At 33.8% G+C, this 14,320-nt stretch overlaps 1 protein-coding gene and 1 long non-coding RNA gene across 4 annotated transcripts in view; one reads left to right on the top strand and one right to left on the bottom strand.

The window, feature by feature from the left end:
- The window catches only part of LOC140743328 (uncharacterized), a 231,818-nt gene that overhangs the window by 215,142 nt on the left and 2,356 nt on the right, over positions 1-14,320 (top strand). The gene's annotated exons all lie outside the window — the stretch shown is intronic.
- Positions 1-14,320, bottom strand: part of BmMET2 (juvenile hormone resistence protein II) — a 189,986-nt gene that overhangs the window by 38,688 nt on the left and 136,978 nt on the right. For all 3 annotated transcript variants that reach the window (XM_073074497.1, XM_073074495.1, XM_073074496.1), the window contains one exon: positions 2,207-2,438. In XM_073074497.1, the coding sequence (XP_072930598.1) occupies positions 2,207-2,438 (232 nt within the window). The remainder of the gene's footprint in view (positions 1-2,206; positions 2,439-14,320) is intronic.

Genomic DNA, 14,320 nt, shown 5'->3' on the forward strand with positions numbered 1-14,320 from the left:
TTCAACTTTAAAACAAAGTGTGATGTTCTAAACTACTTTTATTAATTAGAGGTGCAAGCCTTGTGTCCGATTTTATGTACATGTTATGGAAGGGTGAAACGTATACCAAATTTAATTTAGTGCCTCATGATAACTAAAAATAATTAAAGTTTTTTATACCTGTGCCTGTGTCGTATTACATCTCGTTAAGAGTATCGCGTGTTCACTCACCCTAAAAGTATTGCATGATCTGCATGATCTAATTACAATGCAAACATTACTGCGTGCGTTTCTGGACTTTGGGCGTTTTGATATAAACTAATAAAACCTGCGGACCCTATAAAATTAAATTTGATTACTTCCTCTTTACAGATTGCATTAACATACAAATCTGGAGAAATGTCGAACATTCTACAAACGCTTTGCACATAGACTACAATGGGGTGCGCCGAGCAAAGAAAAACAAAGGTTTTGAATAGCACCTGTCGAATCAAAGTGAGTAAAAGGTAAATGTCGAAGTCAGTGCCAAATACAAACAACAAAGGCATACTTTTGGCGGCTCCACAAAATGCTGGAGTGATTTTTCACTTAAACCGTATCACGCAATTTTAAATTAATTTACGTGCAGGTGTGCCGTACAGGCCTGTCGGCTGTTGAATGACGCTACGAATGTTTTGAAAATTTTCCAACGAAGGAAGTAATTTAATTTAAAATCTATCACAAGGAATTAAAATAATTTACGGGTAGGTATGGAGTACCCACGTACCACACTACCAGCCTGTCAGCGTTGATATTATTTTGTTTTGGTATTTTGTGGTTAGGGTTTTTATTCGAAATATATTAAAAATATTGAGAACTCTGATTTATAAATTAAATTAACCATATCTACATAATTAACGTAGTTATAGTATTAATTAAAATTAACGTAGTGGAATTCTCTGTGTGTTCCAGAAAATTCTCAATTCATTATTTACATAACTGCCGGATAATGAACCCGGAACCGCTTACGTGACAGGCCGGTATGACCCAAGAGGTCAAGCACATATAAAACTTACACGCGGATATAATCTGTAATGAAAGATATAATAACGTTATTCGCAACTTATCAATAACGTGCAATTATTTTTCTGCTGTACTACACACTGATAATTGAATGAGATAGTTGCTCTCTAATCCCGTACACATTCTATGGCTCTATTTGCACCCCTCGGTGTCCAGTGGCAACACCATAGAACGGCAACTCAATAAGAGGGCTTTATGCAACCCTGCGTCGAAATTGTGTGCTGTAAAATACACTCTATCTGTAACTATTCACAGTTTAGTGTTACTCAATATCAGAGAATTTAATTTATATCTGCCGGAAAACCTTTTATCAATATGGACGGGTATTATAATTGCCCTTGAAATTCGCCATGCAGAGTACGCCAGCAAAGTCCTAAGCGCGTGCATTCAATTAATAATACTTGCAACAGAGATTTAACAAAAGTATATTGGAAATGTGCGCAGTGCATCGGTAAGCCTAATTAATTGCAGCGGTAGTTTTACGCGACAGCATTAGAAATACAAACAAAGATTGTAAAGGTAATGTTATTATTATTAAGGTGATATAACTTAATATATTTTGTTCCACTTCGTTCTTAAGTCAGTTTCTTATATAATAATATAAGTTGTAACGTATTTTAGAAGGTAGTCAGATTAACTGGCTCAATTTTTTCTTTACGAAATAAAGTAAAGAATGAGCAAGCTGATTAACTAATTGTGGTGGATAATTAGATAGTTTAGATATAAGTAGTCTCAATGTAGTCGGCATCTAATAAACACGTGTCTAAAACAAGTGGTCATTACCACCTTAGAGAGAACTTCAGGGTAGAAACCTGAATTCGATCAAAGATGCATTGCACTCCTTGGGACTATAATGTCGCCTCATTCATATGTAATTCAACCGGTATTCACTGGTATTCCATTTTACTGAAAAGCAGAACTACTTCGCACTTTCGATCGAACTTTGGTACTATTACTTTATTGAAACCACATTGACTACACTGCGGTATAGGGCAAGGGATGCTCATAAAGCACTGCGCCAGCCAGAAACCACAATCAGGTTTCACTTTAAATAGTACTGTATTGCTGCTCAGCAGCGTTTTTAGGCCTCGCAAGTGGGTCATTACGAAAAGTTATACCACCTTAAAAACCACATTGATGATGATGATGATAAAGTGTGCCTTACTTTCTCGGAGTGCGATCACGACCCAGCGGACGTCGTCACGGTGCATGAAGTTCATCGCGTTGATGCCGCTCACTTCCTGCGTCATGTAGCCGGTGACCAGGGCAATGCGCTGCTCGCACTGGATGATCTCGCCGTCCACAGAGTGACGGGTGCGGTATTCCATGCGGAAGGACTCCATGATGCCCTCGGAGAAGAAGGACTCGGTAGTCGGGCGCACGACGCCGACGAATACCTAAGAAAATAAATATGCATTTAATTTTGCGTAATATTGTTTAGGAAAATGGTACAAAAAAATAAAGACTCATGGCTTGTACACTAATCTACGAAATTAAGTAACGTTCAGCGAAATCAAGAGTTGAATAGGGGACTGCTACTTGATGCGCGCAATGGGCGCGAAGGTATATTTAAAATGTCTTAAGATGCTAAGTACCTACTAGCTAAGTTATACGAGTATAATATGTAACGCTTACGTAATTGATTCCAGAAAAAAACATTAGCAAAATCGTTCTATTATATTAGGAATGAATTCAAAAGTATCGTGCTCGGTGGTGTGTAAAAATATTTTGTAATTCCAGATACGTTCACTCGCACCCCCTCCCTATCCCCACAACTGAATTTCGAGTCCATGGAAATTTTAATTGGTATGATATTTGTGTTCCAATGAATTTTTGCGCTTGCTATTTAATAAACGTGGATGTTTAAAATTCGCGGTATGAATAAAAGTGGTTTTCGAAAATATCGTGAAACGTAATCAATAGATGGCATGCGAATACCAGTACTATACGCGATTTTTTTTTTATTTATTTATTTGACACGCCAACAGCATAAATTACAGAAATTTTACAAATAACATTGTGATATAATAAGATACACTGGTATGCAAGCCAATTATAGGCATGTACAACATTTATAGAAATAGAGACGTATAGTACGTAATTTAAGCAAATAATGTAAATTACAAAGAAAATATAATAAAATAAATCTATACAATAAATATACATAATTTTCTCAGGAAGCAAAACTGTTGAGGTAGGTAGATAATTTGTCTTTAAGACGACAACATTCATCATGAAAAATATCTATGTCGGCTGATGCACACACTTGGTTATAGATATTCAGTAGAGATCCTAGAGAGGGTGGAATGTTTGAAGAGGTGAGTTCTACTAGGTGGTACATGGAAGATTTTGGTAATAGGATGTCGTGGGTAATTGTATGGAACGTTTATACTTCATTGTTGCAATAAGTGGCTACAATCAATTTTGCCTATATATGCGAATACTATATTTAAATAAAAACTTGTTGCTTTCAAAAATAAATGAAGTGAATAGAAGCTTTTCACTGTCAATAATGCTGAGTAACCTGTTAGAAATATTGAGACAACATCGCAGTGGTATATAAAATAAAAGCAAATAAAATAAAACGTTCGGTTATTTTTTACTAATCTTACAAACATGAAATGAGTAGTGAAAGTTAAAAATTAATTGTTAAGCCTCAATCGTTAAAAAATATTATCATTCGGGAATTTTCTTGCCCAGCGGTGGAATTACACATGCGACATAAAAATATATATAATCATGTCGTATTTTTTGGATTATCATGACTTTGATTTTAAAGATACTTTTTGCTTTCAATATAGAAATTATTTTAGTTTGCATCCTCTTTAGTACAGTCACTTTCTGCTTATAAAGGCTATTTTAAACTATTCATAAACTTTAAAGGAAGCCAAAGGTAATGTACGTACTGATCTCGATGTAAATAGAAATTAATTTTAAAAGATTTGAAACGTCACTAACTAAAATGTAAAAGTAAACTTAAAATACTTGAATCCACGAAAACAAAAATGTCCGACATATGTTTCAAAATATGCGGTTCCTTTATTGTTACACTATAAATATATTTGTTTTTTTTTTTTTAAGTGTAGGTATTGGTAAAATAAAATGTGTTAATGTTGTGACTCATAACTTTTTCCCGTTTATCAGCGCTTTTTTAATAATTTTAATATTAAAGTGGTTTGATGTTTGATCCGTCGGACCGATTTATTTAAGCTCTGACGTACCGCCCATTACAGCTCAGTAGTTCAATCAGTATAATTTTTAATAAAATGGGTGCATGTTTTTCCTAGGCGTGCGTATTTACATACGCTCTTGTGTAATTGCCCGGAGCGGCAAGGGTGTGGTATTTTTCTGCCTGAGATACGAGTATTTCGTATCATCATTAATACTGAGGGGGAACAGGGTATATTTGCTTGCAATATTGATTCATCCGATATTTGCTTAGCATATTGTACCTAATTACAGAAATACATTGATTAAATTGATCTTGCAAAATTTTGTCTATGTTGTCGTTACAAATCATTTGTATTATTTTACGCAGTTAAAGTTTTGTTAAATACATTTTATCTTATACATATCATGAGTTTATTTAGGACAGTAGTTTACGCCTACTTGACCAGAGGTGATTTCTCTGAATTATTATAATAATAACCTCCTCCAAATCATCGTATTGCGTATTGGAGAATAAATCAAATTATTTTTTCCAAATTGTTCTTTCTATATTATTATATTACGTACTAGCAGAACCCGCGTAAAAAAATATGATATGACATACAAATAACTGTAATCGTAAAATTGTACCTTTAACAATTTTAACGATAAAGTAGTATTAATATTTAATTAATAAAATTGGTCCTAAATTGGTCAAGCCTTCTTCAGAAACATACACTAAAACTCTAATTAGTGGACTGTAATTAAACTTACTTTAAAATATAAGTTTAATATAGGATACAATAATTATTATTTACACTATTCCATAGGACCCGTCCATGTTATATGGGGCCTTACATACAGTGGTTCTTTTCAGGGTCGCTGGCTGAGCGGTTAGGGCTCCCATTCTTGCCGCCCGCAACTCCAGAAGTCCCCGTTTAGTCTCGTACGACAGGCAGGGGATACTGTAGCCTAAAATTTTAATCCAAGGTTTATGTGTCTACCACATCACCATCACTAATCCACGCATAACCACAACCATACCCCACGGCAGGACTAAAATTTGGCACGCAGTGTGTCCAAAGTAGTTGCGACATACACCTTATCAGTATACCAAAATATAGGCCAATTTGAATAAAATTACGCATTATCATATATGAAATTTGCACCCGTCCACGTTGTCGTGTATTTGTCTGAATAGACGTTATCTGAAATTTCACGTTTCTAACTTCGAACCTAAAAGATTCCCGTATACATATATATATATATATATATATATATACGGGATATATATATATATATATATATATATATATGTGTGTATGTGTATGTATATACATATAACACTTCTTTTACCTCCTTAGTAGGATTTTCAAAAACATTCCTATGTACATATGCATTAATAAATATTTTATCAGCAATTTTCTGAAAGCTAATGTTCAACACCAGCGGTCGGCAACCCGACACCCACGTGTGGTGTGTGGCCCGCGAATTTCCCTTGTGGCCCGCGGGTCACTAATAATTGCGCGTTACTAATAATTGGCCAAGTGCAAGTCAAACCCGCACCTGAGGGGTCTTTTTTGTTTTTTAATTTCTAGTATTTAATATTGCAGCAGCCATTAAAGTACACACATTGTGAAAATTTGAACTGTCTACCTCTAACGGTTCAAAAGTTAGTGGGAAAAATATCGAATAGCGGTTTCTAAATCCTTAAATTGTTTCCAAATAAACGGATTTTAAAATAAAATTCCATCTCCTATTAAACAACCTTAAGGGTTGATTTTCCAAAAGTAATAGGTGTCCTATTATTTTCAATCAGAATGCCAAATAACAATTTTCATAGACTTTGTTTAAAAAGCTGCGGACTTCTAAACGAAGTTTCCACCCCTATTTTACCTTCTAGAGGGTAGATTTTCGTTAATCGGTGTTAAAGAAGCCCTTTTATTTCGAACCAGAAAGCTAAATGCTATATTTACATTCCTTGTTTCCAAATTAACGGATTTTAAAATAAATTTCTATCCCCTATTAATCAAACTTAAGGGTTGATTTTCCAAAAACAGTAAAATAGGTGTTCTATTATTTTCAATCAGAAAGCTGAATACCAATTTTCATAGACTTTGTTTCAAAATCTGCGGATTCCCAACAAACTTTCAATCCCTATTTTACCCTCTTAAGGGTAGATTTTCCATAAATGGTGTTAAAAAAGTTCTATTATTTCCAACAGGAAAGCCAAATGCAAGTTTTTAAAGTCCTTGCTTCCGAATTAACGGAGTTTAAAATAAAATTCATACCCCCATTTAACGACCTTAAGGGATGATTTTCCAAAAACAATGAAATAGGTGTTTAATTATTTTCTATCGAAAACCCAAATACCAATTTTCGTACAGTTTACATCAAAACTGGGGGACTTTCATACAAACTTACAACCCTTATTTAACCCAAATAAGAGTTGATTTTCCAAAAACGGTAGTATTAAAGTTCTACTATATCTAACCAGTAAGGCAATGCTAACTTTCATAGTGCTGGCTTTCAAATTGGCAAATTATAAAATAAGCTGTCAACGCCTATTTTACCAACTTAAGGGTTGATTTTCCAAAAACAATGAAATAATTGATTAATTATTTTCTATCAAAAAGCTAAATACAGATTTTCATAGAGATTAGATCAAAACTGGGGGAATTCTATACAAACTTACAACCCTTTTTTAACTCACATAGGGGTTGAATTTCGAAAAACGGTAGAAATAAAGTTCTATTATATCTAACCAGTAAAGCAATGGCTAACTTTCATAGTGCTGGCTTCCAAAATGGCAAAATTTAGAAAAAGCTGTCAACCCCTATTTAGCCGCCATTAGGGTTGATTTTGGAAAAACTCTTAGATTAGATTTTTATTAATTTAAATTAGAAAGCTAAATACCAATTTTCATCCAGTTTACTTTAAAACTGACGGACTTTCATACTGAATTTCAACCCCCATTTAACCACCTTAACGGTGGAATATCAAAAAATCCGTTCTTAGTGCGCATCTACATTATAAAATGAAGCTATATTTCAAATTTCATGATTCTAGCTTCTGTAGTTTAGTCAAAACCTCTATTAATACGTTTTGAACGCGAGTATCTTTTCGCTTTTATACATATTATATATACATAGTACAATTTTCGAGTCGAATTTCATAACACAAAAATATAGGCATTCAAATCAATTACTTTGAAAAAAATAAGATCAATTAATCGCTTTATCCACTAAACGATGTGAGCGCGAAAAAAATATCTTCTTAATTTCTGTTCAGCTAATAATAAATTGTAAACTAAAACAAATAAAACTTTGAAAAAAATCAACAATAATGTGCGATTGAGTGAATAATTAAAAACATAATAGACCGTCAGTATAAATGGGTAAAACAATGGAAAATGCATTAAAACATCATAATTATAGACGTAATACTCGTGTAATCGACATAGGAAACGTTAATTAAAACACAATTGCATACAACTGAAGGTATAAGAAGTTACCAGATTGCATTGTTGCAAAATATGTCTCATTCGGCAAGTCTATTTGAATTCTTGTTTACGAAACTGCGCTTTTTAATGTGTAGACATTTTCAAGACGTGTTCTACACGCGTTGTACTCATTTAGGGTTCCCTATGTCGTGAATGCCATGGACACATAAAAATGAATATAAAAACACCCAGACCCGGAACAGAGATCTAAATTCTTGACATACGTCATCGTTATGAGGCTTTGGAATTCGTGGAGATATGAATTAGTCAACATGTAAAACGTAAGGTATCCTCGAAAAGGTTTACTAACGACGCTGTTATTTTATCATGATTATCATACCATAATGGCCTTGTTCCCTAGTGTATCTACGTTACTCAATTACAGATATTAACAAAAAGGCCCAACTATTTAAACCCCTCAGAAGTTTGAAATCATTCACGCAAATTATGGGTACGCAATTAGTTTGTCGTTAACATAATATGCTTGTATAAAACAAGCAACATATATTTAAATATATTTGATACTATTAATATTACAAAGTTACTTCCTAACACAACAATATCCCTTTCAACACCCTCTCTAAGCCATTATTATCCTATTGTTGGACACTTGTCTCTACTCAGAATTAAAAGGATTTCGGCCTGAGTGGACGTCTCAGATAATAAAATATCACATTACTATTTCCACGAACATAATGACGCTATTTTTATCGAGTTACTAAGATGTAAAATCAAAGAGGATCTACAGTCTAGACGTTCGGCTTCTCGCGTTCAGTAAACACACACAGGTAAGTTAAGTTGATCTTGAATACTCAATTCACAACAAAATTTAACAAGGAACCATAAATCTCTGAATATGACTTTTCTCAAGTTGTAAGAGTTTGTAAGGGTCTCGTCTCGCGGGTTGAAAGTTCGATGTGGGGGCGGCGTGGGGCTGGAACACACTGTGTGGCGTACTATGAATATTTTGTATGTAAACTCCGAAGCGACAATGCTTCGACGCCGCGTCGTGTGAAGTGACACTAAGGGCTACCGACAGAATGCGTTAAAGAAATGCCGATGATAAATACATTTTATACTCGAATAATATCATTCCTTGTAGGACACCGGCCTGAGAGTGATAATAATAATTTAATTTAATTTTTTTTGACAAAATAAAATAAATACATAAATAGAACCATATTCACATTTAGAACTTATCCCATAGAAGATACTTATTCAAACTAGATAATAATTGTAAAAAAACTTGTACAATTATATAAAAACCAGATAGGTCAAAAATATAGATAATTACAAATATAATCTATGTCAAAAATATACTCCCAAAATGTAGACGTATCCAACGACACCTCGTATGTTAAAATCCATGTTAAAAGGTTGGGTTTGAATTACACCCAATTAATGATACATATCACACACGTAAACACACTCGAAAAACCAACCGCAATCGAGTAAATATCGAAATTATACCCATAAAAGGAATTTTGAAATATGCAACCCGTTAACAATATGTTTACAGTAGTACTCAATTACAATACGATATACAAAATTAATTCTTTCATGTGCGCAAATTCACCAAACCGGTAAAATAATTAAACAAATCGTAAATACTTCACAATAATTCGCTGTCCAAACTGTGTAAATACGTGGGTGGCGAGGGAGGCTAATTCTTTGTAGTGCAAGTGGAGATGGGTGGGCGCTGGGCAGTATTAATTTGCGAAGCAATTTTTAATATCATTTAGCAGACGCTTATTATCGGGGGAATGGAGTGGTCACGATCACGCTTAATGCATGTATGCGTTTGATAGGCACGTTTGTTGTTGGCCCCGGATTATGATGAGTGACGCACCCTTCAGATTATTTTACTGGCTCTAAAACATGTAGTGTTTGACAGATGCAACAAAGCTTTAATTAAATCTGCGCCTAACACTAATTGTAGGCTTTGCCGAAATTGATTGTGGATGGTGATGGCGTTGTACATAAACACATTTAGGCCGCATTGTTTGATTTTGGCTTTGAGGTGATTTTCATTAAAATTTTCATCATTATTGTTAAAATCAAAAGTGTCAAAAACGATAGGTACCCTTCATAGTATCAGGAGGCACGGCAGTGCCTCCGCCAAGTCGAGCCAAAGCCAAAAAAAGCGGCACGGCCGTAGCATTCTTTTCTCGAAGCAATTCGGCCCATTTTTGACCCCTTGTAACTTCGTTGCATATGCAGCTAGAAGCTTGAATTTTCAGGAGCCAAGCAAGCATTGTATAGACACGGTATATTTCAAATTTCATTCAATTTGAACCAGTAGTTTAAGAATTACAAGTAGTCAAAGTTCGTAATTTTGTCACTCACTCACTCACTGACTGACTGACCGAACATCAAAATGTTAAGGCACTTCTAGCAGACATAGAAGGTTAAAATTGAGCATACAATTAGTGTTTAGTATATAACTCATGGAAAAACTAAAATATTTTGCAATTTCTGTCCAGTTATCTAGATACACCAACTACATTAAATAACTTTGTATCCTATATAAGTTATATAGGATTACAAAGTTACATTTGCAGTTAATGAATCTGTGTTTCTGTCCGCGAAATGTACGAGTAGTAGGGGAGCCCATGATGTTAAATGGGTAGAAACTCGAGCGTCGTTAGGATCTATACGATTATGTAGATTACACGTTAGAGTGAAGAAAAGGTTGTGTGATATTTTTCGATTCACCGTGGGGATAGTTTCTAGATGATTCGAAAGATGTAAAAAGCAGAGTCAAACATACTCAAGGCGCGGCAGGTTAGTGATAGAGTATATATCTCTGATGCCGGAAATATGTTTATCTGCTGGTTTGGGACAGCTATACGAGAGGTAAAAATGGAAAAAAAAGTAACCAGCGCATTAGATTTTCAAAGGGCATATGAAGCTACCTCAGATGAGTCGCCCATTCGAAAGACTGACGATTCAATTCGAAAGACTGTCAGTGACTCTTCGAAGATTATTATACAGGATAAGATTATTATACAGGAAATTCCAGCTGATGTTTCACTTATCATAACCCTTCATCTGACGATTTAGTGGAGGGGTTTTTTATACTGACGATTTGAAAAAAAATAGAATGAGAATGTATGAAGAATAATGTATTTTCCATAAAGTTTGCCTTTTCCTTTAGTTTGTTATACACCATTACTTTCCAGGGATCCAAGCTAATAAATGGCGCTATCAGATAGTGCATATTTTCTAGCATTATTTCCTTTATATTAAAAAAATTACCGCCATCGAGTATGTCCAGGTATAGATTGTTTTGCAACCTTATTACTCCCTAACGCCGCCTTCAAATCATCAGATTATAAATTTATTGTATTCACCATGTATTTAAGCTACTATAGATAATACGATTTTTTTTTTAGTCTGATGGACTCGTACACTGAGGGTTCCGTACCACAAAAACATTTGTTTATTTTATTTTTATTTTTACTAATTGATATTATAGCAGCCATATAATGCATTGTGAATATTTCAACTGTAACATCTATTACGGTTCAATAAATAAAATGAAAAACGCCAAAAAATAGCAGGTCCTTATATGTTTGTCCCTGTAGTTCCTGGACTAAAAAAGGGCTACGATATCCCGTGCCTGTCGTAAGAAGCGACTAAAAGGGGGCTTCCGGAGTTGGGAGTGGCAAGAGGGAGCTCGAACCGTCCAATAAGTGTCCCCGGGAAAGACGGCGGTATGTATAGTCGCATACCGTCGTGAACACCGGATAGTTTAGGAGGAACGAAAACTGTTCTCCCAGGGCAGAGCTCGATCGGGGCATCGCGCTTAGAGGACTTCGGTTGCGTTCAGTCGGAGATCCCGGATTTCTCCAACAAACGTTGAGTACGGCCACCGAAGGATTTTAGTGCGGCTGAAGTCCCACATAACCCGGCGTCACTCCCACGTCGTCGAGTACCTTTTGAAGATTTCCTCCTCTTCATAAAGAAAAAGAAGGTCCTTGTATGGCAACTCTCCTTTATTTGAAAGCTTTTCTTTTTACTTTTAGTACTTGTTGTTAAAGCGGCCACCATTATATATATTCCGTAAAAAAAATAAGTTTCTATCTATTAAGGTTCGAGAAATAGAGCTCTATGTCAGACAGACAAACGGACAGCTTAGAAATAGGGTTCCATTTTTACCCTTTGGGTATGTAACCCTAAAAAGTTATATAATATCAAAAACATTCCGAATTTCTGACATATGTCATGAAAACTAGACGTTACGGCTAATGTGCCTTAATCAGTTAAAACGCAGATTAGCTTGCCCATTACCTAAAGTACAAAACGAAGATTGTATCAATTTTTACCCCTTGACGTCGACCCGTGACTATTCAGTTTTTTAAAACCTATATGGTCCACGGGGGCGCTGAATAAGTAAGGGGTACAGTTCTATCTGAGATTGGTTACATGAATAAAATCCTCGTATTAATCTTTAATCCTAAATATCTTCCTTTAATAGTAGACCAGTGCCGAAGCCTTTAAAAATGGTAAAAAATGAAAAAAAATCACAATAGAATGAAACCCATTGGAAAAGGAGGGGAATATGATCAAAATGAAAGGAAAAATAAATTACGGTCGATCCGAGTTCGGGAAGTGGGAGGGGTGAGTTTTTAAGGGTAAAAAATGGTTTATCTTGATTTCCGGCTAAACTACACGTCCTATGCGAAAAAGTTCAATGGCAAAGTTGTAGGTAATAAAAAGATCTACAACTTTTGTATTTGCAATTTTTTCACATAACCTCAAAATTTGGGTGAAAAATTCAAAAAACCAAGTTTTTGGTTTTTTATTTATATCTTATTCAAAAAAAATTTTATTTTTACGAAATTTGGTGAAAACTTACCTTATTATGTCCCAAATACACTGTAATTTATTTGATTAAAAATATTTATTTTTTCGCCTTATTTTCACTTAATATCAAAAAAGCACCCTAATTTTCAATCGAAAATTCTGACGTCAAAATATCAGCTTTTTTCAAAAAGTTTGGGGGCTTTTTGTTCGTTGATATATCTACTTTCTGATGGTGTAAAAAAAAATATACATTACTATAGGAAATGTTCTCAGAAAATGCAAAAAATTGAAAAAAACCCAAATTCGAAAAATTTTTTTTATCATTATGTACAATTTTGAGGTATTTATTAAAATTTACACTTTAATTACTCAAAAAACGTAAGATTTCATGTTTTATTGATAAATGAAAAAGTTGCAAATTAAAATATACTTCAATAATTAACAAACAAATAAGTTAATAAAGTTAATATTTAATAAGACATCTACAATATTTTGAAAAAGTTGTAGAATCTTATTTAAATAATATTTGTAGATGTCTATTTACTGCTGTTTTAAGATAATTTATATACCTGAGTGACCTACGGTAAATTTTAGCCCATTGTAAGTTATTTCATAGAGAAGTGGGGACGGACCTAGGAGGGTCTGGGCCTTACTACATACCTGCTATTTCGTAGCAGCTGTAAAAACCGTTAGCCAGTATTCGAGATACAGAGCAGTGTACAACATCGTTTTTAAAAATACACGTGCAGGCTCAGTTACTCTAAGTGAATTGTGAGAAATTTACTTTATTCAAAAAATCGTTTGGAATCTACATAGCAAGGTAAATACAATCTGTATTTAAATCTATATTAATCAACTTTAAAATAAAAATAGTAATATTTTCTTTCATAAATAGTATGTTTAACATAACATAACCTAAAAAATTAAAATTGAATGATATTTTAGTACAAGAATAAAAAATAGTAATTTCGTTTATTTTATACAAACAAATTTAGTTATACTCATGATAAAACTTTGAAGGCATTATTAATTTAATTTTGTCTTTTCAGATTATCAGTATGGATGGATCTGTTTGTATAATCTGCAATAAGTCAGATGACAAGCAAGTGTATGAAATAAAAAAAATCAGCTTTGAATCGTTTAATGGAGTCTAGCAAGAAGAGAATCGACAATAAATACAATTGGGTTTTTTTCAATTTTTTGCATTTTCTGAGAACATTTCCTATAGTAATGTATATTTTTTTTTACACCATCAGAAAGTAGATATATCAACGAACAAAAAGCCCCCAAACTTTTTGAAAAAAGCTGATATTTTGACGTCAGAATTTTCGATTGAAAATTAGGGTGCTTTTTTGATATTAAGTGAAAATAAGGCGAAAAAATAAATATTTTTAATCAAATAAATTACAGTGTATTTGGGACATAATAAGGTAAGTTTTCACCAAATTTCGTAAAAATAAAAATTTTTTTGAATAAGATATAAATAAAAAACCAAAAACTTGGTTTTTTGAATTTTTCACCCAAATTTTGAGGTTATGTGAAAAAATTGCAAATACAAAAGTTGTAGATCTTTTTATTACCTACAACTTTGCCATTGAACTTTTTCGCATAGGACGTGTAGTTTAGCCGGAAATCAAGATAAACCATTTTTTACCCTTAAAAACTCACCCCTCCCACTTCCCGAACTCGGATCGACCGTAATTTATTTTTCCTTTCATTTTGATCATATTCCCCTCCTTTTCCAATGGGTTTCATTCTATTGTAATTTTTTTTGGTTTCAAAAATTATCGACCCTGGTCTAAGACGCGATAAGCGAAAAAG

Source organism: Epargyreus clarus, unplaced genomic scaffold (assembly GCF_041222505.1).
Source record: "Epargyreus clarus isolate Ecla_fem2 unplaced genomic scaffold, WU_Ecla_fem_2.2 ptg000007l, whole genome shotgun sequence".
Classification (NCBI taxonomy): Eukaryota; Metazoa; Arthropoda; class Insecta; order Lepidoptera; family Hesperiidae; genus Epargyreus; species Epargyreus clarus.